At 38.2% G+C, this 26272-nt stretch overlaps 1 protein-coding gene across 1 annotated transcript in view; it reads right to left on the bottom strand.

Annotated features, from left to right (window-relative positions):
• Window positions 1-26272, bottom strand: part of LOC111159667 (lysine demethylase 5A) — a 100273-nt gene that overhangs the window by 37272 nt on the left and 36729 nt on the right. Inside the window, exons 12-18 of the mRNA XM_022522216.1 lie at window positions 24205-24367; window positions 22003-22122; window positions 17620-17814; window positions 3057-3238; window positions 2562-2686; window positions 1968-2118; window positions 508-622 (exon numbers count right to left, since the gene is read on the bottom strand). Coding sequence (XP_022377924.1) covers window positions 508-622; window positions 1968-2118; window positions 2562-2686; window positions 3057-3238; window positions 17620-17814; window positions 22003-22122; window positions 24205-24367 — 1051 coding nt within the window. The remainder of the gene's footprint in view (window positions 1-507; window positions 623-1967; window positions 2119-2561; window positions 2687-3056; window positions 3239-17619; window positions 17815-22002; window positions 22123-24204; window positions 24368-26272) is intronic.

Genomic DNA, 26272 nt, shown 5'->3' with positions numbered 1-26272 from the left:
GCTGATAACCTTGATAAAAACCATTTTAGATACCCTGTCCATGGCCAAATCACAAACCACCACAAACTACCAGAGGATTACTAACTATGCTGATTAATATATTTGATATATACTTTTTAAGACTACATATTCAAGAAGCCATCAGGGCCCTAGTAATTTCAGAGCTCACATTTTTAAAAGCTCATGAACTAGTAACTTACTGATACATTCAGGTTCTTTTAACTATTTTCTTGCATCTCAATTACATCTGTGCTAAATGAGGATTCCGATCTAAAATCAATGTAGGAAAAAATTCTAAACTAACTACCTTGGTTCCAGAACTTGAATAGGAGAATAAAAGGCTAAGAGCAAAACCAGGGGTTCTTACTGCCTACTGAAAACCTTCGAACAGCAGCATTTATGTGATAAACGGAACAAAAAGCTAGTCTAGACATACTATTTTGTTTACCCAAAACAGAAACCCATACTACAAAGGATATTACCCAAGAAAAGAATGTAATACTCCACCTTTACTTGTCGAGCTTGGCTGATGACACATGGAAGACTAAAAAGTTGTTGGACAAAGGCCTTCAATTCTTCCACTGTCAGTTTGGTCCGAGTTCTCCCACTATCTGGGCTCTGCCTGATATGAAATAATATTGAGACATAAGTAAGAAAAATCCATAGTCACCTGATAGCAAAGGAGCTTCTAGTCTCTCTAGAATTCTCACCCAAGCAATCCCAGAATACGAATGTTTGAGAGGTTCTACTGTAATGGCGATCACTTCCAAATTAGGTTTTTACCTCATTAGTTAATGACTCAAAGATTTAACTCTCCAAGTTACAGTTCCTCCAATCTTCCAAGTATTGAGCACTTTAAACAATCAATAAATTCCTCAGAGTAAAATACTATGTTTATTATTAATAAAACTAAATCTTCTACCTCAAAAAGCTTAAAATGTGGAACAAGGGCCTTTAACTTGGCTAGGGGACGATAAACCCCTCTGAAACGGATTCGGAATGGTATGTATATATACATTTTTCTAAGAAGAGGGTCCCTATGCTTTAGCCAGATTCCCCAAGGGGGTTAGTGACCCAATGACAGGTGAAAATTCCCTGATCAATGCTTCAAAGAAAAGTTCTCTAATCAAATGGTAAATAAAAAATGTACAAAGTAATTTAGAACCCAACATGAAGGGCCATAGCAAAAGCCCTTCAGGAAAGTGTTGGCATGGATACAAAACAGTACCACAGAAAATTTAGCACATGTGAATTCCATTAAATCAAGGGTGCATACTTCTACACTTCTTAATTAATACAGCCTCTCCAGCATCCATCAAGGTTAGTCTTTGCTGCCACCTGCCTTCAGCATGTAGTATCATTTATTTATTTACAAATATTTATTGCACATCCAGTATTTGCAGGACACTATTCTAAGCACAAGAAACAGAGCAATGAAAAAGGATAAAAAAGTCTGCAACATTCTAGTCTAGAAGGTGTCTAGTGGGACTGGGAAAGAAAGGAGGAGATAATAAATAAACCAGTATATCGGGACGTGACAGGGCTAAGAGAAAAGAGCAGGAAAAGAATAAGAAGGCTGCAGTTTTATAAAGCGTTGTCAGAGAAGGCCTCTTCAAGAAGAATGTGTCAACTATCTGAAAAAGACCTGAAAGAGGCGAGGGAACAAGCCACTTGGACATGATGGAAGAGGGCTCGAAGAGCAAAGAAGTGCGAAGGCGCTAAGCAGAAGCATGCCTGGTGTTAAAAAGCTCAAAGGGGAAGAGGACTCAGAGTGGAACAAGAAAAAAGGGAGAGCAGTAGGAGAGAAAATCGGGACATAATTGGAGGGAGAGAAATGACCACAACAAGAGGTCAAAGATATACAGGGAGGGGCCAGTTACACTTCTGGCTTTTACTCTAAAAGAAAAGCAAACAAGCAAAACAAAAAAATGCACAGGAAACCACTGGAGAACTCTTCTTAGTCTTACCTATGCTTCTGCTTTTTGCTCAGAAGCAGCTGAGCCACAGAAGCGCAAGTCTCAGCTTCCTTCACAGCATCTCTGAGTTTTCTGAAGAGATCATTCTCTGGGTATTTCCTATCCTCAGCATCTTCCAGCATTACTCGTAATTCAATCAAATCTGTAAAAACAAAGCTACATACTATGACCACAGACATAAAAAGCCATTTAAAAATACTCACCAACCTCTCTCAAGTTAGTCATCAAGTTAGTGGAAACACTGCAGCTGTGAAAATCTCACCAATGCAACAAAAGCTTAAGAACAGGTGCCCATTCCTAACCCTTACAGACAATTTCTCTCCAGGAAAGTAATTCCTCTTTCTTACTAACCTTTAGTGGCAGTCCACTGGTAACAATGGCTCCCCAAAATACGTATCTACTGTAAGTTAGCTGTCTGTCCCATTTTATATTAACCATTTATGTAAAAGAAAATTTTCAAATAGAAAACTATCCTACCTACTAGTTGCAAATCCCATATGAAGCCTACAAGTTTCCCTTACTGGAGGAAAAGCACATAAAACAAAATAAGGCCTCTTTCAATGTGTATGCACACAAAAGCTTAACCTTTCTTGTGGTTGAAGTTGGCAGATAATGCTTCTGTAACACGGCTGACCCAAGTGTCATAGGACTGTGCCCTGACCTTCACACCATACAGCAGAGAAGGGAGGTCCTCTAATGGGTAGCGGTATCTAAGCACAAAGAAAAACAAAACAAATAAACAAAAAACACAGAAATTAAAAACGTTGCAAACCAACAACAACGTTAAAATAAATTTTAAGTAAAATCAGCTTAATAAATGACCAAGGAAATGGGGTCTTAGATCAAAGCCACTCACAGAGTTTTAAGGCAGGGAGAGACAGGGAACATGTGAAATCAATTGATAAAAAAAAAATCTAACATTAGTTGCCAAGTTTAGGGCCAACTTTAAAGGACTGGTCCTCAGCAGGGAAGCAGAGACAAGGAAAAGTTCCCAGTGCACACGCAGGGAAGGGGAATTAGAAAGAACAGTGCACTCAGTTTTAAAAGAAGTAACAAGTTTTACAAGAACCTTAAGGATACCTAAGACATTTCTTCTGCATGGGGCAGGGGCACAGATCAGCTGGATGGTAGAGACACACGAGGCGTTCAGGATTACAGGAGCATGTGAGAGCAGAGAGAAAACACGTGGTTCTGCACGCTGAACACTGTCGCTCATCATCAGGAACAAGTTCAAACACTTCTTCTTCTGACATCAGGACACCCTGAAAAACAATTCATGTCACTACATCAAGTCTTTATAAGCTCTCAAGCATCAGAACTTAGAGTTATTAAATTTTCTTCTACAGGTAAATCTGACTTAAGATATAAACACGAGGGGTACAATGGCACATCATCAAAATACTTTCTAAAATTAATCATTCTTAATTTTTTTAAAATGGGAAACATTAAACCTTTGTGTGCAAGAATACACAGTTGACTGATACACTATTTTTTAAATGCAGGGAACTTACTACAAAGGTCAAAGCAGTCATTTTTGAGGAGAGGGAGAGAAACTAATCGGGAGATAATTTTGGAGTGGCTAACAAAGTTCTATTTCTTGACTAGAATTGTGATGACAGCAAAGTTTACTATATAACAACTCATGAAGCTATATATTTTGTTTCATGTGATTTTGTCTTCTCCTTAAAGCAAGAAAAACATCAATTAAAAAAATTTTTTTTAAGATTTTATTTATTTATTTGACAGAGAGAGAAATCACAAGTAGGCACAGAGGCAGAGAGAGGGGGAAAGCAGGCTCCCCACCGAGCAGAGAACCCGATGTGGGGATCCCAGGACCCCAAGATCATGACTTGAGCCAAAGGCAGAGGCTTTAACCCACTGAGCCACCCAGGCTCCACCCCCCAAATTTTTTTTTTGTCCCAGGGATAATATACCCTTGAATCTTGAATATAAATACATTAGTAATCAATGATCTCAAAATAACATGGATATATACAAATATATGCAAAGATAAAGTAGTAAGAATTACTTCAACTATGCAAATCAAAATATAATCTACTTCAGCAAGACATCAAAAAGAAAATTCAGTCTGCCAGCTTAAGAAAATAAGAGCATTTGAAGTGCATTTTATAAAGACTTCCATTTAATATACAAGGGTTCTCTTTAGAGTCACTACTTGTGTAAGCAAGGTACTTATGAACCTAATTTCCCTATGAAAGCAAACTGTTTTCACTTACCCAAGGTAAAAACCCAATTAATTTATTCACTGGCAGACACAATTCAGTTCTTACAAAACAGATCTTGTTTTTGATATTGGTTTTAATCTACATGTCTCTTAACCATACACCCGTATCTTCCCATTTCTGATATTAGCATTTAATATTTGCTTTAAAAATTATTTCATGTAGGGAAGCCTGGGTGGCTCAGTCAGTTAAGTGCCTGCCTTCAACTCAGGTCATGATCCCAGGATCCAGCACCAGGCTCCCTGCTCAGTGGAGAGCCTGCTTCTCCCTCTGCCTGCTGCCTCCCCTGCTTGTGCTTTCTCTCTCTCTCTCTCTCTCTCTGTGATAAATAAAATAAAATCTTTTTAAAAAATTATTTCATGTAAAAATGGTTCCAAAATGCACTGCAGGTATTTTTGAGCTTCTAAGAATTTACACAGCTTCAGAACAGCTGGCAAACAGGACATTAATACATCAAGAAATCTGGGGCACCTGGATGGTTCAGTTGGTTAAATCGGCTTGGGATTCTCCCTCTCTCTGCCCTGAGGCCCCCACCCCCTGCCACTCACTTTCTGTCTATCTGTCTGTCTCTGTCTCAAATAAATTTTACACCAAATCCTAAAGTATGCTCCAGGAACCCCTAGCCCTAGAAGATACTCTGCAAAAAAATTAAATTGTCTATGGGAAAACGCTATATATTACCCATATCACTCCCAATTTAAGAGATTAACAATGAACACCAGCATATCATAGAAGTTTTACAGTAAGGAATCATTACTTCTTTATCCCCAAGTAATTTTTTATTTTTTCTTTTTGAAGATTTTTAATTTATTTGACAGAGAGAGAGTGGGCAGAGAGGCAGGCAGAGAGAGAGGAGGAAGCAGGCTCCCCGCTGAGCAGAGAGGCTGACTCGGGGCTCCACCCCAGGACCCGGGGATCATGACCTGAGCTGAAGGCAGAGGCCCAACCCACTGAGCCACCCAGGCACCGCCCCCCCAATTAGTTTTTTCTTAATCTACCATTTCCCAAGCTTTGCTATCACAGAACAATTTTTCCTTATAATACTTTTCAACATTACATAACTCAGAAAATTATAAATTATTAGGAGGGAACAGAGAGAAGAAAAAAAAGATACAAATTAAAAGGCTATTTGAAATAATCAAGGTGAGAAAATTAAGGAATGAAACCAAACGGTAGCAGTAAAGAAAAGGGGGGTGGGGGTGGAATTAATGAGACACTGCCCAAATAAAAACTTCAAACAAGACAGCAGATGACTGTGAAAGAGACGGATGAGTCAAGGATCGCATCAAGTTTTTAAAATAATGATCCTGATACTTACTGGCAATTAGTAAAGTGGTCTGTGAAAGGGTAGATGGAGAGGAGATGATATTCTATCTCAGATGCTGAAAGTAAGATGACAAAAAGCTAAACAGAAATGTCTCCCAGGGAAACCTGGATTACAAATGGGTGACTGGACATGACACCTTTTTCAGAGTGACAATAATTCCTGTGTTTCCATAAACTAGGAGGAAATATCAAGACCTGAGAAATGAAACCACAAGGTAGTAATTGAAAAAGAGGTAAAATCCTAAGAAAAGCTAAGAATTCCTTGTAAAGTAGCACTAAAGGAAAACAATAAAAGGTCCAAGGCTGCACCCTGCAAACACTGGCAATTGAAGATGAGGAAAATAATTAAAAGTGACTGGCAAGGGGCACCTGGGTGACTTGGTTGAGAGGCTGACTCTTGGTTTCAACTCAGGTCATGATCTCAGGGTCCTGGGATGGAGCCCCAAGTTGGGCTCCATGCTCAGCAGGGAGTCTGCTTATGGATTCTCTCGCTCCCTTTCCCTGTCTCTCCCCCAGCTTGTTCTCTCTCTAAAATAAATAAATAAAAAAAATTTTTTTTTTTTAAAGTGACTGCAAGTGTTATCAGGTGCAAGAAACAGTAGGCAAGTGTTAGGGAAAGGAACAAAGAAGCAAAATGTAGTGCAACAAAGAGGTCATGGGGATAAAAGACAAAGAACAACTAGATTTTGGCAATAAAGTCACTAGCAAATTCTGAGAATTTCAGAACGACAGTGACAATGATGGGATAAAAAGGAAACAAGGGCACTAACCACAGAAAAACCACTCGAGTTTTTTGGTAGGAAAAAAATGAAAACTTTCTTCAAGATAGGAAAGACAAGGGCACAATATGCAAAGAAAGGGTTGAGATTAGAGTCTCAAGGGCATAAGAAGAAGTTGAGTTTATAGGAAAAGAGTCCTTAAAGAAATGTGATCAAACAATAAATAAAATGATCAAAAGATGCAATACTCAAATTACTACAGAACAAGGAAAAACGATACCCCATTAATAACAAAGGTTAAACCTGAAATGAGACTATACCACAAAAACCGACTTCATGAGTCTCCACCAATGTACAGGCAGACCTTGGAGATATTGTGGGTTTTGTTTCAGACCACAATAATAAAATGAGTATCATAATAAAATAAGTCAAATGAACTTTCTGGTTTCTCAACACATATAAAAGCTATATTTACCCTATACCGTAGCCTATTAAATATGCAATAGTATTATGCCTAAAAAAGCAATGTATATACCTTAATTTAAAAACCCTGTATTGCTAAAAAATGCTCAACATCATTTGAGCTTTTCACTGGTGGAGGGTCTTATCTCCATGTCACTCGGGCTGCTGCCTGATCAGGGGGATGGTTGCTGAAGGTTGGGGTGGCTGTGGCAATTTCTTAAAATAAAACAACAGAGTCTGGGACACCTGGCTGGCTCAATTGGTAGACAACAACAACAGAGTCTGCCACATCAACTGCCTCTTTCACGTGTGACTTCTCTGAAGAATGCAATGCTGTCTGATAGCATTTTAACGCACAATTAGAACTTCTTTCAAAACTGGAGTCAATCCTCTCAAATCCTGCCACTGCACTATCCACTAAGTTTATGTAATATTCTAAATTCTTTATTGTCATTTCAATAATCTTCACAGCATCTTCACCAGCAGATTTCATCTCAGGAAACGACTTTCTTTGCTTGTCCATAAGAAGCAACTCCTCAACTGCTCAAGTTTCATCATGAGATTATAGCAATTCAGTCCCATCTTCAGGCTCCACTTCTAATTCTAGTTTTGCTACTTCCACCATCTGCAGTTATCTCCTCCACTGAAGTCTTGAATACTCAAAGTCGTCCATGCCAAGACTGCAATCAGCTTCTTCCAAACTCCTGTTCATGTTGATATTCAGGCCTTGTCTCATCTATCAGGGATATTCTTAATAGAATCTAGAATGGTGAACCTTTTCCAGAAGGTTTTCAATTTATTCTGCCTGGATCCGTCAGATGAATCACTCACTATCATGGCAGCTACAGCCTTACAAAATATGTTCCTTAAATAGTAAGACTTTTGGGGTGCCTGGGTGGCTCAGTGGGTTAAAGCCTCTGCCTTTGGCTCAGGTCATGATCCCAGGGTCCTGGGATCGAGCCCTGCATCGGGCTCTCTGCTCAGCGGGGAGCCTGCTTCCTTCTCTCTCTCTGCCTCTCTGCCTACTTGTGATCTCTGTCAAATAAATAAATAAAATCTTTAAAAAAAAAAATAGCAAGACTTTTAAAGTTGAATTACTCCTTGATCCACAGGCTGCAGAACAGATGTCCTGTTTGCAGCATGGCAGAGTAGGTCTAGACCATTTGTAAACAAATGTGCTGTCATCCAGGCTTTGTTGTTCCAGTTACAGAACACAGAGTAGATTAAGCTAATTCTTAAGGACCCTGCTTTTCAGAATGGTAAATAAGCACTGGCTTCAACCTGAAGTCATGAGCTGTATTAGCCCCTAACAAGACAGTCAGCCCCTCCTTGGAAACTCTGAAGCTAGGCATTAATTTCTCTCTAGCTAACAAAGTCCTAGATGGCATCTTCTTCCAACAGAAGGTGGTTTCTTATACACTGAACATCTGTACTTAGCGTAGCCACCTTCACCGACTTCAACTAGATCTTCTGAATAAACTCGTGCAGCTTCGACATCAGCACTTGCTGCTTCACCTTGCATTTCTGTGGTATAGAGATGACTTCTCTGAACCAACCTCTGCTAGCTTCACGAACCAAACTCTGCTAGCTTCAAACCTCCATAGCTTCTTTACCACTTCTAGCCTACGTAAAACTGAGGAGTTAGGGCCTTGCTACGGATTAGGCCTTGGCATAAGAAAATACTGTAGCTGGCTCCATCTTTTATCCAGATCACTAAAACTTTCACCACATCAGCAATGAGGCTCTTTTAGTTTCTTATTGTTCATGTGTTCATTAGAGTAGTACTTTTAATTTCCTTTAAGAACTTTTCCTTTGCATTCACAACCTGGCTAACTCTGGCACAAGAAGCCAAGCTTTTGACTCATCTAGGCTTCCCACATGCCTTCCTCATGAAGCTTAAGCATTTTTAGTTTCTGATCGAAGTGAGAGGCATGTGACTCTTCTACTTGAACACTTAAAAGGCCATCGTAGGGTTATTAATTGGCCGAACTTCAATACTGTTGTGTCTCAAAGAACAAAGAAGCCTGACAAAAAGAGGAATGAGGAAATAGCCAGTTGGTAGAGCAGGCAGAATATATAAAACATTTATCTAATAAGTTCACTGTTATATAAGCACAGCTCATGGCACCCAAAACAATGACAACAGTAACATCAAAGATCACTCATCAAAATGACCACAACAAATATAATAATGAAAAATCTGACCAATTAAAAAATGGGCAGGGGTGCCTGGGTGGTTTAGTGGGTTAAGCATCTGACTCTTGATCTCAGTTCAGGTCTTGATCTCACGTTTGTAAGTTCAACCCCCACATTAGGCTCCACCACTCCACCCCACCAAAAAAGGGCAGAAGACATGAACAGACATTTCTCCAAAGACACAGAGATGGTAAAGAGACACATGAAAAGATGCTCAACATCACTTATCAGAGAAATGCAAATTAAAACCATGAGATATCATCTCACATTTATCAGAATTATTAAAATTAAAAATACAAGAAACAAGTGTTGGCAAGGACGTGGAGAAAAAGAAACAGTCATGCACTATTAGTGGAAATGAAAACTGATGCAGCCACTGTGGAAAAATACGGAGGTTCCTCAAAAAATTAAAGACAGAATCACATCGCTTCTCGGCCTTTTGGCTAAGATCAAGTGTAAAGACAGAATCACTGTATGATCTAGTAGTTGCACTACTCGGTATTTACCCAAAGAATATGAAAACACTAATTTTAAAAGATATATGCACCCCTACGTTTATTACAGCAGTATTTATAATAGCCAAATCATGGAAGCAACTCAAGTGTTCACTGATAGATGAATGGATAAAGACGATGTGGTATATATACACTGGAATATTACTCATCCATAAAAAAAGAATGATAACTTGCCATTTGCAACAATATGGATGGATCTAAATGATATAATGCTAAGTAATATAAATCAGTCGGAGAAAGACAAATACCATCTGATTTTGACACTCATATGTGGAATTTAAGAAACAAAACAAAGAAAAAAAGATAAACTAACAAATCAAAAAGACTCTATTAAGGGTATTCCACTTTTTTTTTAAGTAAGCTTTATACACCCAGCATGGGGCTCAAACTCATGACCCTGACATGAAGAGTGCCCCAGATTCTACTAAATACAGAGAATAAACTGGTGCTTACCAGAAGGGAGGTGGGTGGGGAGGATGGGTGAAACAAGTGAAGGGAATTAAGAGTACACTTATGGTGATGAGCACTGAGTAATGTACAGAATTGTTGAATTGCTATATTGTACACTGGAAACTAAAATAACACTGTATATTATGAGATAACTAAAAATTAACAAAATAAATAAATGATATAAAGTAAAAAGTCTGAAATATTGTGAGAATTACCAAACGTGACATACAGACACAAAGTGAGCAAATGTTGTTGGAAAAATGGGACCAATAAATTTGCTTACTGCAAGGTTACCACAAACTTTCAATTTATAAAAATCACAGTATTTATGAAGCACAATAAAGCAAAAGTACATTAAAATGAAGTGTACCTATGCTTAAATTTCAAGCTTCAACAGACACCAGGCAATGGGAAAGGAATTCCCCCCCTTTTTTAAAAGATTTTTTTAAGATTTTTATTTATTTGATAGAGAGAGATCATAAGTAGGCAGAGAGAGAGAGGAGGAAGCAGGCTCCCCACTGAGCAGAGAGCCCGATGCGGGGCTCGATCCCAGGACCCTGAGATCATGACCTGAGCCGAAGGCAGAGGCTCAACCCACTGAGCCACCCAGGCGCCCCTAAAAGATTTTATTTTTAAGTAACTCTACACCCAACATGGGGCTCAAATTTGCAACCCCAAAATCAAGAGTCACACTCTACAGACTAAGCCAGCCAGGCACCCCAAGGAATTCCATTTTAAATAAACATACATAAAATGAATAACCTAAGTTTCCACTTTAGGAAACCAGAAAAGGAAGACCAAATTAAATCCAAATAAGCAGAAGAGGGGCACGGTGTCTGGGTGGTTCAGTTGGTTATGTATCCAACTCCTAATTTTGTCTCAGGTCATGATCTCAGAATCATGAGATCAAGCCCTGTGTTGGGCTCTGTGTTCAGCGTGTAGTCTGCTTGAAGTTCTCACTCTCCCTCTCTCTCTGTCCCTCACTCTGCCTGTACTCTCTCTAAAATAAATAAATAAATAAAATCTTAAAAAAAAAAAAAAGAATTAGAGCGGAAATTAGTGAAATGTAAAAAGGGAAATGAGTAGAGAAAAAAATCAATAAAACCAAAAGCTGGTCCTAAGAAAAGGTCAATGATGCTGATAAGCCTCTAGCTGGGGGAAAAACAAACAAACAAACAGGACACAAACTACTAAAATCAGAAATGAAAAAGCAGACATTGCTATAGATCCCATGGATACTGAAAGGATAATGCAAGAATACTATAAACAACTCTATGCCCACAAATTTCATGACCAGATGAAATGGACCAATTCCTGGAAAGATAATCTGTCAAAATTCTCTCTCTCTCTCTCTCTCTCTCTCTCACACACACACACACACACACACACACACACACACTTGCAATATCTTAATAGCTCTATACATCTATTGAGGAAATCAAATCAATAGTTAATAACCTTCCAAAACAAAAAACACCGGATCCAAATGGGTTTATTGGTGTATTCTACCAAACATTTACAGAAGAAATTAAGCCAATTCTCTATACTCTTTCAGAGGACAGAAGCAGAGAAAACACTTAACTCATTCTATGAAGCCAACATTATCCAGCTACCAAAACCACTACAGGCCAATATCCCGCATGAACATAGATGCAAAAATCTTCAATAAAACTAGCAAGTTGAATCCAACAATATATATTAAGAATTACATGACCAAATTAAGTGGAATTCATCCCAAGTATGCAACAATTAGAACTTTTCAAAATTAGAGTCAATCCTCTCAAACCCTGCCACATGATTCTATCAACAGATGCAGAAAAACCACTTGATACCCATTCCTAATAAATTTTTCTACTAAGATCAAGAATAAGACAAAAATGTTCCCTCCCACCACTCCTTTTCAACAGGAAGGCCTAGTTAATACAATAAGACAAGAACAGGAAATAAAAAGGATACAGACTGGGAAGAAAGAAACCAAACCATCTTTGTTCGTGGATCATAAGATCACCCATGCAGAAAATCTGAAAGAATTGACAAAACACTCCTGGAACTAATACGCAATAATAGCAAGGTTACACAGATACAAGGTTATGATTCAATTCAACCTCTTTCATTTTTTTTTTTTAAGATTTTATTTATTTATTTGAGAGAGACACAGTGAGAGAGAGCATGAGCAAGGAGAAGGTCAGAGGGAGAAGCAGAGTCCCCATGGAGCTGGGAGCCCGATGTGGGACTCGATCCCGGGACTCCGGGATTATGACCTGAGCCGAAGGCAGTCGTCCAACCAACTAAGCAATCTCTTTTCTATATACCAGTGATAAACAAGTGGAATTTGAAATTAAAAACAAATTACTATTTATATTAGCACCCTCCAAAAATGAAATACTTAAATATCCAACAGAATACGCACAAGAAAGAAAACTACAGAACTCCTATGAACAAAATCAAAGAAGAGCTAAATAAATGGAGAGGTGTTCCATGTTCAGTGTTGTCAAGATGTCAGTTCTACCCACTTAATCTATAAATCTAGTACAATCAAAATCAAAATCCCCACAAGTTATTCTATGGATATTGACAAAGTATTCTGAAGTTTATATGGAAAAGTAAAAGACTCATAATGGTTCAATACTGCAGAACAAAGTCAGAAGACTAATACTATCTGACTCCAAGACTTAGATAAATTGTACACATGAAACTAAACTGTGTGCCAAGTATACTCAAATAAAAAATCAATAAAATTTTTAAAACATTATAAAGCTACAGTAGTAATGAAGATTACATGGTATTACGAAAGAATAGACAAATCAATCAATGGACACAACAGAGGATGTAGAAACAGACTCACATAAATACAGTCAACTGATCTTTCACAAAGAAGACAACACAATGAAGCAAAGATATTCTTTTCAATAAATCATGCTGGAACAACTGGACATTCACATGAAAAAAATGAAAGGCAATCTGAAGACTACACACTGTATGATTTCAACTATACGATATAAAGACAAAACTACAGAGATAGTAAAAAGATCAGTATTTGCCAATGGAAGGGGGCGGCAGAGATAAACAGATGAAACATGGAGGAATTTTAGTGAAGTAAAAATACTCTATACTATAATGATGGATACATGTCATTATATATTCATCCAAACACAAAGAATATACACCAAGAGTGAACCGCAATATGAACTATAGACTTTGGGTGATTATGATGCGTCAATGCAGGTTCATCAATTTTAACAAATGTACCACTCTGGTAGGAGACACTGATAATGCAGAAGGCATTACATGTGTAGTGATGGAAGACATATGGGAAATCTCTATAATCTACCCTTTCCCTTGTTTTACTGTGAACTTTCAACTACTCTAAAAAGACAGTCTTATTAAAAAAATTAATAACCGGGTACCTGGGTGGCTCAGTCGTTAACTGTCTGCCTTTGGCTGAAGTCAAGATCCCAGGGTTCTGGGATGGACCCCCAAGTCAGGCTCCCAGCTCAGCAGAAAGCCGGCTTCTCTCTTCCCACCCACCCTGCTTGTGTTCCCTCTCTCATTGTCTCTCTCTCTGTCAAATAAATATATAAAATCTTTAAAAATAATAATAAATAGGGGCGCCTGGGTGGCTCAGTGGGTTAAAGCCTCTGCCTTTGGTTCAGGTCATGATCTCAGGATCCTGGGATCGAGACCCACGTCAGGCTCTCTGCTCGGCAGGGAGCCTGCTTCCTTCTCTCTCTCTGCCTGCCTCTCTGCCTACTTATGATCTCTGTCTGCCAAATAAATAAATAAAATCTTTTAAAAAGATAAATAAATAAAGATGCAAAGTCTTTCCCATGTTTGGGGTGCCTGGGTGGCTCAGTGGGTTAAAGCCTCTGCCTTCGGCTCAGGTCATGATCCCAGGGTCCTGGGATTAAGCCCCACATCGGGCTTTCTGCTTGGCAGGGAGCCTGCTTCCCCCACTCCTCTCTACCTGACTTTCTGCCTACTTGTGATCTCTCTCTGTCAAATAAATAAATAAAATCTTAAAAAAATAAATAATAATAAAAATTAAAAAATAATAAAATACAAAAGGCTAATAAAAAATAAGCAAAGAAAACTTTTAAGAATACAGATATAACATGAGAATATTAACTATATCAAGTCATACATTCATTTTTCTCAAAAAAATTTTTAAAAAAACCAAAAAGATTCACTTTTATCTTGTTCTTTCTTCTTCTTCTTTTTTAAAGGTATTTATTTATTTGAAAGAGAAAGCATGAGCGGGCAGAGGGACAAAGGAAGAGGGAGAACCAGACTCCCCACTGAGCAGAGAGCCCACCTCGGAGCTTAATCCCAGAACCCTGAGATCATGACCTGAACCCAAGGCAGACACTTAACTGACTGGACCACCCAGGCAACCCTCTTGTTTCTTATCACAGGTAATTCAAATTAGAAAAAGAAATCTGACCATTTAGCAAAAATTCTAATTTCCAAGGTAACATAAACTCTTAAAAATAATTAGCTTAGGGGCACCTGGGTGGCTCAGTGGGTTAAAGCCTCTGCCTTCGGCTCAGGTCATGATCTCAGGGTCCTGGGATTGAGGCCCAAGTCGGGCTCTCTGCTCAGCAGGGAGCCTGCTTCCTCCTCTCTCTCTGCCTACCTCTCTGCCTACTTTGATCTCTGTCAAATAAATAAAATAAAATATTTTAAAAAATAATTAGCTTATAATATTAATATTTACATCATTTGTAATATGTATAGCTTTATACAGCTTTATATAGCTATATATAGCTTTGGTTTAAAGATTTTTCCCCCATTTATGCCCATAAAAACAATGGTGAAATTGATTTTTCTTTTACTTTTCAGATTCAAATTCCTATCTACCACAGTATTTTTCTTCAGCTTAAACCTTTATTTCCTCAAAACTCTTCAAATCTAAGACAGCCCATTATTTGAAATTCTTTTAAAATAGACAAAGTCCTTAATTTTGTGATTATATAAACTTTTCTAACTGAAAATGGTGTTTTCAAGAAAATTCTGATCTTACTGAAAGGAAACAAGACTTCTGTTATATTCTACCACTTGGGATATGTCAAAAAATAAAGTGTCTTCTCAACCTACCAATTGTTCTTATTATTCTTGGTTACTTGGTTATTAAGTTAGCTAAAACCAATTATGCCAAAACAGGAGATCTCAAGTTAGTAATCTCATAAGTGGGCTTGAAATCGTAAGTGACATATGCAAGAAAATAAACTTTGATCCATACTTCATTCCACATACAAAAATTAAACTTGAAACAGACCATACACATAAATGTATGAGCTAAAACTAAAAAATTTCTAGGAAACATAGGAGAAAATCTTCATGATCTTGAGTTAAAGATTTCTTAGGTATAGCCAAAAGCCACGAGCCATAAAAGAAAGAATTGATAAACCAAAGAAACTCCTGTTCTTCAAAAAAATACTATTAAGAGGGGCACCTGGGTGGCTCAGAGGGTTAAGCCTCTGCCTTCGGCTCAGGTCATGATCTCAGGGTCCTGGGACTGAGCCCCGCATCAGGCTCTCTGCTCAGTGGGGAGCCTGCTCCCCACACCCCCTGCCTGCTTCTCTGCTACTTGTGATCTCTCTCTCTCTCTCTCTCTCTCTGTCAAATAAATAAATAAATAAAATCTTTTTTTAAAAAAAATACTATTAAGAAAAGGAAAAGACAAGCCACAGATGGGAAGAAAATATTTTCAAATCACCTATCTGGTAAAGAATCTGTATCTAGACTATATAAAGAACCCTCAAAATTCAGTAAGAACCCAAGTTTTAAAAGTTGGCCAAAAGATCTGAACAGAATCTTCCCTCAAAGATATACAGACAGCGGGGCACCTGGGTGGCTCAGTGGGTTAAAGCCTCTGCCTTCGGCTCAGGTCACGGTCCTAGAGTCCTGGGATCGAGTCCCGCATCGGGCTCTCTGCTCAGTGGGGAGCCTGCTTCCTCCTCTCTCTCTGCCTACCTCTCTGCCTACTTGTGATCTCTGTCAAATAAATAAATAAAATAAAATTTAAAAAGATATATAGACAGCAAATAAGCACCTAGAATGTACTCAACATCATTAGTCATTAAAATTAAAGCCACAATGAACTACCACAACAAACCTAATAGAGTATCTACCTAAAGTTGGGAATGCCTGGGTGGTTCAGTTGGTTAAGTGTCTGCCTTAGGCTCAGGTCATGATCCTGGGATCCTGGGAACAAGTCCTGCATCAGGCTCCCTGCTCTTGGGAGCTTCTCTCTCTCCCTCTGCCTCTCCCCCCAGCTTGTGTGCTCTCTCTCTCTCTCTCTCACTCTCTCTGTTCAATAAGTGAATAAAATCTTTTTTAAAAAATCTGAAGTTAAAATTCCAAGTGTCAGGGAGATTGCAAGACAAGTGGAACTCTCATATTCCTGGCAGAACTGTAAAAACTATTTTGGAATACAGTTTGGCAGTTTGTAGAAAAAATTAAACATACAGATGTCATATGACCCAGTCATTCCAGTCCTAGTATTTATCCAAGAAAAATGAAAATATATGTCAACACAGAAATCTGTTCAGAAATGTTCACAGCAGCTTAACTGGTAACAGGAAAAAGTCTAAAAACAACTAAAATGTTCATTTGTAAGTGAAGATATACTGTGGTATATCCATACAAAAAATACTCCAACTACTACTCTTGGCAATTAAAAAGAATAAACAATTAATACATAAATGAATCTCAAAGTATGTTAAGTCAAAGAAACTAAACAAAAAGTATAAACTGTATGACTCGATTTAAGTAAGACACTTTTTAAAAAGGCACAAGAAAGAAAGTAGATTGGTGTTTTCCTGGAAGAGGGTGGAGTGGGAGTAGTGAAAAGGGGGAATGGGACAAGAGGGAAGGATCATACAGGGGCCTAAGAAAATTTTTGAAGGTGCTATGTTCATTAACTTGATTGTGACAAAGGTTTAGTTTATTTTAGGCATTCAAAATCCCAACACCTGTGGGGATGGTATGGCCACCCCGCTGCCCAGCCACCATCACTCTAAGAAACTCCATCAGAAATTCAACTGGCTTCCAAACTGGGGGCGGAGGGTGGGGGAAATCCGGGGGGGGGGGGGACAAAACAGATCAATCTACCAATCCACTCTGACAGTTGGAATCACCAGAAACACAACTTTTACTCAGTTCAAAGCTCAGAGTAAAGGATCTGAACTTTCTTATTTAAAGAAATAATACTATATGTAAAAGGTTTAAAAAAGAAATATATCTAAGAAATTCTACATGATAGGATTCCATTTTTTAAAATCTAGAGGTGACATAAAGATTTCTAAAACTTTTCATTTTGTAGAACCAAAATAGCAAGAATAAAAATATACCTTCTCCAGGGTGCCTGGGTGGCACAGTTGGTTAAGCGCCCAACTCTTGATTTCGGGTCAGGTCTTGAGCTTGTGAGATCAAGCCCCGTATCAAGCTTCGTGCTCAGCAGCAGAGTGTACTTAAGATTCTCTCTCCCTCTCCCCACTCCATTGTACACTTTCTCTCTCCCTAAAATAAATAAATCTTTAAACACACACACGCACACATGCGCGCGCGCATACACACACACACACACACACACTTACTCTCTCCCAACGTGTGATTTTTGTGTTCATCTTCTAAAGGAATCAAAGATGAAAATGGATTCTTTCTACAAGTTCAATTTTTAGTATATTCCATGAGCAGTATCAAATAGAGAAAATGTAGTCCACAAACTCACCATTTGTACAACAGACTCTCTTAATCTTGTCTCTTCTTCAGTCATGAGAGTCAATTCTTTGCACACCATGGCAGCCAGCCCCACATCTAAGCATTCTGGATCTGCTGCCATCTTGAAAATGAGTTCTTCATGGGAAAAGACACAGTGACGCCTTAGCCGTCGGTAGTGATTGACACACTGACGTCCAATGGGCAACTATAAACAAAATTGTCAAATTAAATTACTTGCTTATAACATATCCCAGAACAAAAACCAGTATTTAGTCTACAGCTCCTCTGTTTTATTACCAAAAAAGGCAGAGTAACAAATTCCATTTGAACATAAAAGGAAATGTAAATATAAAATATTTATGGCCCAGCAGGAATTTCAAAGGCCTTCCCACAGAAAATTTCTATAATTTGAGATGCTAAGCTTCTAGCCTAAGCTATTGATTTTCTACTCATTATGTAAAACAAGAAGTACAGTTCCTTGATACTTAAATGAAAAAGCAAACTCTTTTAGACCACTTTAACATAAGCTGCCTTTAAAAAATAAAGAAAAAAACATTTAGGTAATAAAGGGTTAAGTAGATAGCTTCAGCATGGAAGTTTCCACAGACCAAAAAGCAGAGATGTTATTAAAAGTTTAAAAAAAAAAGGAGAAAGAAAAGGGGAGGAAAAAAGCACTACTTCAACAATTCACATTAACTTCTATTATAAGAACCAAACCAAAAGACGGTTTATATAAAGCATCTAGAAATTCTTTTAAAAGTATCAGTCTGGTCTAAAGAGAATCCAAGTGAAATCATGAGATTATACACTTTATTCTCCGTAAGTGAATAAACAAATCACTAGATGCTCACTTTTCATAAATCAGATACACCTTTTAGGATAAATTCTGAAAACTTTTTAACCATCAAGCTTTAAGCCAAATTATGATACTGGTTATACTATATAGGCACACCTTGGAGATACTGTGGGTTGGGTTCCAGACCACCATAAATAAAGTATCACAATAAAGTGAGTAAAATGAATAATTTGGTTTTCCAGTACATAGAAGTTATGTCTACATTATACTATAGTGTTTAGTGTGCAACAGCATTATGTCTAAAAAAACAATGTACACAACTTAATTCAAAAATACTTTCTTGCTAAAAAATGCTAACCATCACCAGAGCTTTCAGACATAATTTCTAACCACAGATCACCAGAACAAATAATAACAAAGAAGTTTGAAATATTGCCAGAATTCCCAAAATGTGATACAGAGACATGAAGTGAATAAATGCTATTGGAAAAATGGTGCCAACTGACTTGCTCTCGACACAGGGTTGCCATAAGCTCTCAATTTGTAAAAAATGCAATTACATGTGGAATGTAATAAAGCAAAGTGCAATAAAACAATGTATGCCTGTACATAAAAACAAACACATATATGCACACACACTTCCTCCCTCCTATCTTTCCCCAACTTCTACCCTTCTGTCCAGCAGAAAAACCTGGGTAGTTTAAAATGGGAGTTTTAGTTTACATTTGAAAACTATGACATAAAAGAGAAAAAATAAGAAAATGGACCTTTAAGAACCTTGAAGAATTCACCTCCATTTTGAAAAAGGCAGAAGATAATCAAGGGAATTACATTTTGAGAATATAAGACTATCTCTAAATCAAACAATATTTCCATGCTCTTTTTTTGTTTTTTGTTTTCTTTTTTATGTAGGCTCCACCCCCAGCATAGAGCTCAATGCAGGGCTTGAACTCAGGAACCTGAGATCATGACCTGAGCCAAAATCAGAGGTGGATGTTTAACCAACTGGGCCACCCAGGCGCACCTACTCTTTTAAAGAAACAATCTTTCGGAGTGCCTGGCTGGCTGAGTCATTAGGTGTCTACGTTTGGCTCACGTCATGATCCCAGAGTTCTGGGATGGAGCCCTGCATCGGGAGGGGGAGAGGGGGGCACACAGTCCCTGCTCAGCGGGAAGCCTGCTTCTCCCTCTCCCACTCCCCCTGCTTGTGTTCCCTCTCTCACTGTGTCTGTCAGATAAATAAGTAAAAATCTTAAAAAAAAAAAAAATCTTTCCAAAGAAAATAATAATACTGAACTTAGGCATTATCCTATTAACACACAACTCTTCCATTTCCTAATTCATAAATATTACTTGTTAAACATTTTTCATATAGCTTATTAACAATGGCAAGAAAATATGAAGATCTTAATTATTATAATCTGTAAAGAAGCCACATAAAATAGAACTGATTATCCGCTGTGGCTTATAAAAACTTAGTACCATCAATCACCATATTCCAAATCTAAAGCTGCTATAATTTTTCATATCTAGCACACCCTTCTTTTCAAGAGTTTCAAGGATTTCTACATATATCATCTCACTTGTTTGAGGTTATTAAGAGAATCTTAGTGTCTTCACATACAAGGTAAAAAACTTAGGCACACTGAAATTAAGAGAGTTGCCAAAGGCCACATATCAATAACAGCAGACACATTAAAGGCAGAAACCATCTCGAATTCATTTCTGAATTATCTTTATTTCCTACACTACATCCAGCCAAGAAGTAAATCATAAACATTTTAATAAATGTTAGCTGAATTTTAAAAAATAGACCTCAAACCCAAGGGAAAGTCCTAAGCTCAGTCTTGCTCATACTGCTTCCTAAGCCTAATAATGTTTCAAATTACTAGATCAAATAAGATTACTCATCATGTCATTCATTAACCAAGGAAACAAATATCATGAAATCATGAATCATGGAATTTAATAAATTAATGTGCCCACAGAAAACATAAGACCCAGTATTACTAAAAATATCTCCCCCTTGGGACACCTGCGTGGTTCAGTCGGTTGGCATCTGACTCCTGATTTTGTTCAGGTCATAATCTCAGGGTCCTGAACTCAACAAGAGATCAAGCCACATGTCAGGCTCTGTGCTCAGCATGGAACCTGCTACAATGATCTCTTCTCCCTCTGGGTGCTCTCTCTCTCTCTCTTAAAAAATGAAAACAAAATCTCCCCAAATATTGAGAGGAGACCAAAAAAGATCACAAAATGAAAACTAAAGTCAAAGAGTGTATTATAAATTTGCAGTCTTTTCCCAACCAACATGACAGAATCATAACTAGTCACTTTTTGATATCTACCTCATACGAAAAAGCAAAATAGCAATCACTGGCACGATCATTTATTTTATTTTTTAAAAGATTTTATTTATTCCTTTGAGAGCAAAAGAGAGCACGAGCAGGGGGGAGGGGTAAAGGGAAAGGGAGAAACAGACTCCCTCCTGAGCAGGGAGCCTGATGCAGGACTCGATCCCAGGACTCCAGGATCATGACCTGAGCTGAAGTCAGAGGCTTAAACGACTGAGCCACCCAGGCACCCTTGGCATTATCATTTAAACACAAGTATATCCCACAAGAGATCTCAGTACTATAGTTACTCTTTAAGTTTTTTTTTAAAGAAATACAAAAAAACATAAAATGGTAGGAAGAATAAAATCACTTAATTGTCTATAAGAAGGGAAGTAATAAAGGGGTATTTTAAAATAAAAATCCGAGTTATATACTTGAAAATACAGGTAAAATTAATTCTTAAAAAGATCCAGTTGTCAAAAAAAAAAAATAGATCTAGTTGTCATTATAAAATCCTTAAGTTGCTCAGAGAAGGCAAAGACTAGAGGCACGACAGTCTCTCAGAAAAGAAAGATTCAAAAACTAACAAGTGCTCATTTAAAATTCAAACAGGGGACGCCTGGGTGGCTCAGTGGGTTAAAGCCTCTGCCTTCGGCTCAGGTCATGATCCCAGGGTCCTGGGATCGAGCCCCACATTGGGCTCTCTGCTCAGCGGGGAGTCTGCTTCCTCCTCTCTCTCTGCCTGCCTCTCTGTCTACTTGTGATCTCTATCTGTCAAATAAATAAATAAAATCTTTTAAAAAAAATAAAATAAAATTCAAACAGAATGGGGAAAAAGAATGAATGGATGAGAAGTAAAGAACTATAAAATCTTCCAAATAAAAATTGCAAGGGAAACTCTAACTGAATTTTCTAAATTACAACACCCATTCCAGTCTCTACTAAAATATTCATGAGGGCGCCTGGGTGGCTCAGTTGGTTAAGTGACTGCCTTCGGCTCAGGTCATGATCCTGGAGTCCCAGGATCGAGTCCCGCATTGGGCTCCCTGCTTGGCAGGGAGTGTGCTTCTCCTGCTGACCTCTCTCTCCTCATGCTCTCTCTCTCTCTCTCTCTCTCAAATAAATAAATAAAATCTTAAAAAAAAATAAAAAATAAGGTATTCATGAATCCTCCCCTCCCCACCTAAGCAAATATGGCCACTAAGATGCATTTTCCAGGGGTGTTAGTAGACGTACAACAGCTACTTGCTATAGAACAGACCCAGTCAGCAGTACAGAAGTTCACAGCTTCAGCAAAGTTGTAGCCCTGGTTAAATCCAGAATGATAGGCACGAGGAAACGTCACAACAAACTCTCCAGCACACTGATTGGTCCTGTACACCTAAATGCAAAGTGGGAACAGGGATACAAAACAAAACAAAAACAACAAAAAAGAGGAAGAGATTTTATCAGTCACTTTCAGAGGCATTTTCTAAAACTATAAACAGGAAAGCATTCACCTACCCATATCAGAAAATAATATCAGGGTTTAAGAAGCAGCCTGAACTCTTACCTTCTTAAAACAGTCACTGATAACAAGCTACAATAATTCACAAGAAGTAGCAGACAGGGTGCCTGGGTGGCTCAGTCATTAAGCATGTGCCTTTGGCTCAGGTCATGATCCCAGGGTCCTGAGAGAGAGCTCATATCGGGCTCCCTGCTCAGCCGGAAGCCTGCTTCTCCCTCTCCCACTCCTGCTTGTGCTCCCTCTCTCCCTGTGTCTCTCTCTGTCAAATAAATAACTAAAATCTTTTTTAAAAATAAATAATAAAATAGTCATTGACTTAAAAAAAAAAGTAGCAAATTCTCAAAAAGAAAATGTTACTCTCACTGGGCTACTAATTTCTGAAATGTGATAAAATTTTTACAATTAAGAGACTTTTTCTTTTATTCCTTTCATCCTTATGTTGTCAATAACATTAAAAAATGGAATTGCCTCCTACTCTTGGATATTTTTTTGGAAATTAGGTAATTAGTTCACATGTTATATGGTGATAACCCCAAAATCAGTTTTCCTGGATTCCACTTATTTTTATGATAAGATTATGTCTTTATTTATTTTAGAGAGTGTGTGTGTGCCACCCAGCCACCCCAATACTATGTGTCTTTAGAAAAATCCCAGATTCTAGTATAAATTCACTCTGCCTTCAGCTCATGTCATGATCCCAGGTCCTGAGATCAAGCCTTATATCCAGCTCCCTTCTCAGTGGGGAGTCTGATTCCCACTCTGCTCCTCCCTGCTGTGGGCGTGCGTATAAGCGCTCTCTCTCACTGTCCCTGTCTGAAACAAGTGAGATCTTTAAAGACAAAATAATACTGGGTGCCTGGGTGGATCAGTCAGTTAAGCATCCAACTCTTGATTTCAGCTCAGGTCATGGTCTCAGGGTCACGAAATCAAGCCTCACATCAAGTTCCATGCTCAGTGCAGAGTCTGCTTGAGATTCTCTCTCTCCTTCTCCCTCTGCCCCTCCCCCCATTCATGCTTGCACACTCTCTCACTCTCTAAATAAATAAAATCTTTTTTAAAAAGGTAAAGCAGAAAAGGTATTCATAGTATTTGATTATCACATATTAAAAAAAAAAGCTGTGAAACCTTTAATGAAATATGATCTCCAAAGGATAAGTATTAGTTACAAGTATCACTTAAAATACTTTACACTCTGACGAAACAAAGATAATGCAGATAATAAATAAGAGAATATTATTATATACACTAGATAATAAAGAATGTAAGATTTTTGTCAAAACCAGGATATAAAGGTTTACTGAAAACAGAAGCCTATTCAATAGGTAGCTATACATAAAGTAAGATTAATACTTTAAAACACCTCTTTCTTGGGGCACCTGGGTGGCTCAGTGGGTTAAGCCTCTGCCTTCAGCTCAGGTCATGATCCCAGGGTCCTGGGATCGAGCCCCGCATTGGGCTCTCTGCTCAGCAGGGAGCCTGCTTCCCTTCCTCTCTCTCTACCTGCCTCTCTGCCTGCTTGTGATCTCTCTCTGTCAAATAAATAAATAAAAATCTTAAAAAAACAAAACAAAACACCTCTTTCTTACCAAGAAATGTTGTTCCCTTCAGAATATAAATTGTAATTTGGCTAGAAGATGAAATCTTTTGCTTCCAGTTATAAAACAAAAGAAATGTGTTTCTGTCTAATGAAAAGCTAACAGAACCTTAAAATGAAAATACTAAAAGGAGGGCGCCTGGGTGGCTCAGTGGGTTAAGCCGCTGCCTTCGGCTCAGGTCATGATCTCAGGATCCTGGGATCGAGTCCCGCATCGGGCTCTCTGCTCAGCAGGGAGCCTGCTTCCCTCTCTCTCTCTGTCTGCTTCTCTGTCTACTTGTGATCTCTCTCTGTCAAATAAATAAATAAAATCTTAAAAAAAAAAAAAAGAAAATACTAAAAGGAGACACAAGAAGACTCACAGGCACACCATGCTCCATCAGTACATTGGGGTTCATGATGGTGACTAACTGATGCAGGAGATCAGGCTGGGACTCAAACAACTCAGGAGCCAGCTCCCTCATCACCTCCTCCAGCTGTTCGGCAGCATGAGATGGCACACCATACCATGTCTTTGGCTCCCCCCTAGCAAAAAGAAATAATTGTTTAGCTATGTGAGCATGTTACCAACGAGGCCAGAGTCTCTCATTCAAATCCACTGAACTATAATTAATTTTGTCTTGTTCCATGGTCACAGATTATAACCCTGAATCTTGGCAAACCAATTCATGAATCTGTTCATAACAGGAGGTAAGGCAAAGTATATAAATACGTAGACACATACTTATCACTACTATTAAAATTAATTCTAAATCAACTTAATTAATGCAATTCAAAGGACACGAACTCTTTAAGGTGGATCAATAAATAGTTTCTTCAAATAGGAAAGGCACTATATGAAAAATAAACATCATTCCAAAGGATACTAACATACTACCTTATTTCCTAAGTCCCCTGGACATTCCGATTATCCCCGCAATAATCAAACTTGAAGTCAACACTCTGTAGAATACCTTTACATAACTCCACTAAGTTGAATTTTAATATCCAAAAAACTAAGGCAAGGGTAGAAACTGTTGAAACCTTGAAAAGAGTTCTATCTACAAATCTTAAGAACCAAAAACTTGGCATCATTAATGCACTAGACTTTAGTGAACTAGAGTTCATTTATGATATGATGCTGTACTTCTAGGAAATGGACTTAGTGAGTCATAGTATTTATAAAATAGCTGAATTTCCTAATCCTAATACAATCCAGTGCTGTCTCCAACAGAACTTACTGCAATAATGAGAATGTTCTGGGGTGCCTGGGTGGCTCAGTGGGTTAAGCCTCTGCCTTTGGCTTAGGTCATGGTCTCAGGGTTCTGGGATCAAGCCCAGCATTGGGCTCTCTCTCAGCAGGGAGCCTGCTTCCCTCTCTCTCTCTGCCTGCCTCTCTGCCTACTTGTGATCTCTCTCTCTGTATCAAAAAAATAAATAAAATCTTAAAATAATAATAATAATAATAATGAGAATATTCTATATCTGTGCTGGCCAATACACAGGGCTCTAGTCACCAGTGACCATAAAGTACTTGAAATGCTTCCTGTAACTGGGGAAGTACATTTTTAATTTTACTTAATCTTAACAAATTTAAAAAGCCACATGTAGCTAAGAGTTATCATATTACACAGCACAGTGATAAAGCAGAGAAATAAAATCACTACAGTTTTCCAATACTGCATAGTGTGATTTTAGCAGTATTTTCCAAATGGAGAAAATCATTTAACTGATGGCATGATAATTTACATGGGCAAGTAAATGAAAGCTGTGGGAGAGGCACAAAAAAATTCAGCCAAAGAATTTAATAAATATGCACATAACAGGCATTTTTAGGGAAAATGGCATTAAAAAGAAAAAATCTTTTAATAACTTCCAATCCTGGGGCACCTGGGTGGCTCAGTGGTTAAAGCCTCTGCCTTTGGCTCGGGTCATGATCCCAGGGTCCTGGGATCGAGCCTCACGTCGCGCTCTCTGCTCAGCAGGGAGCCTGCCTCCTCCTCCTCTCTCTCTCTGCCTGCCGCTCTGCCTACTTGTGATCTATCAAATAAATAAAAATCTTTAAAAAAAAAAAAAAATAACTTCCAATCCTGAAGGTTTAGTCAGATCTCAATTATACATACTTTTTTTTAACTATACATACTTTAAGATCCTACCTTGCATATCAAAAGATATACCAAGGTAATTTCCCCATATACCAAATTAAGTATCACAAGGCCTAAAACTGCAGGCTCTGCTGCATGCTGCATGTACATACTTTAAAAGGGAAGGTGTCTGAGATATACATACCTTTAGGACCTTTTTTTTTTTTTTTTTTTAAGATTTTATTTATTTATTTGACAGACAGAGATCACAAGTAGGCAGAGAGGCAGGCAGAGAGAGAGGAGGAAGCAGGCTCCCTGCGGAGCAGAGAGCCCGATGTGGGACTCGATCCCAGGACCCCAAGATCAT

This window comes from Enhydra lutris, unplaced genomic scaffold (assembly GCF_002288905.1).
Source record: "Enhydra lutris kenyoni isolate GAN:26980312 unplaced genomic scaffold, ASM228890v2 scaffoldscaffold69, whole genome shotgun sequence".
NCBI classification, from domain to species: domain Eukaryota; kingdom Metazoa; phylum Chordata; class Mammalia; order Carnivora; family Mustelidae; genus Enhydra; species Enhydra lutris.
Note: the sequence above shows the minus strand (reverse complement) of the source record. Positions and strands in the feature narration are given on the sequence as shown.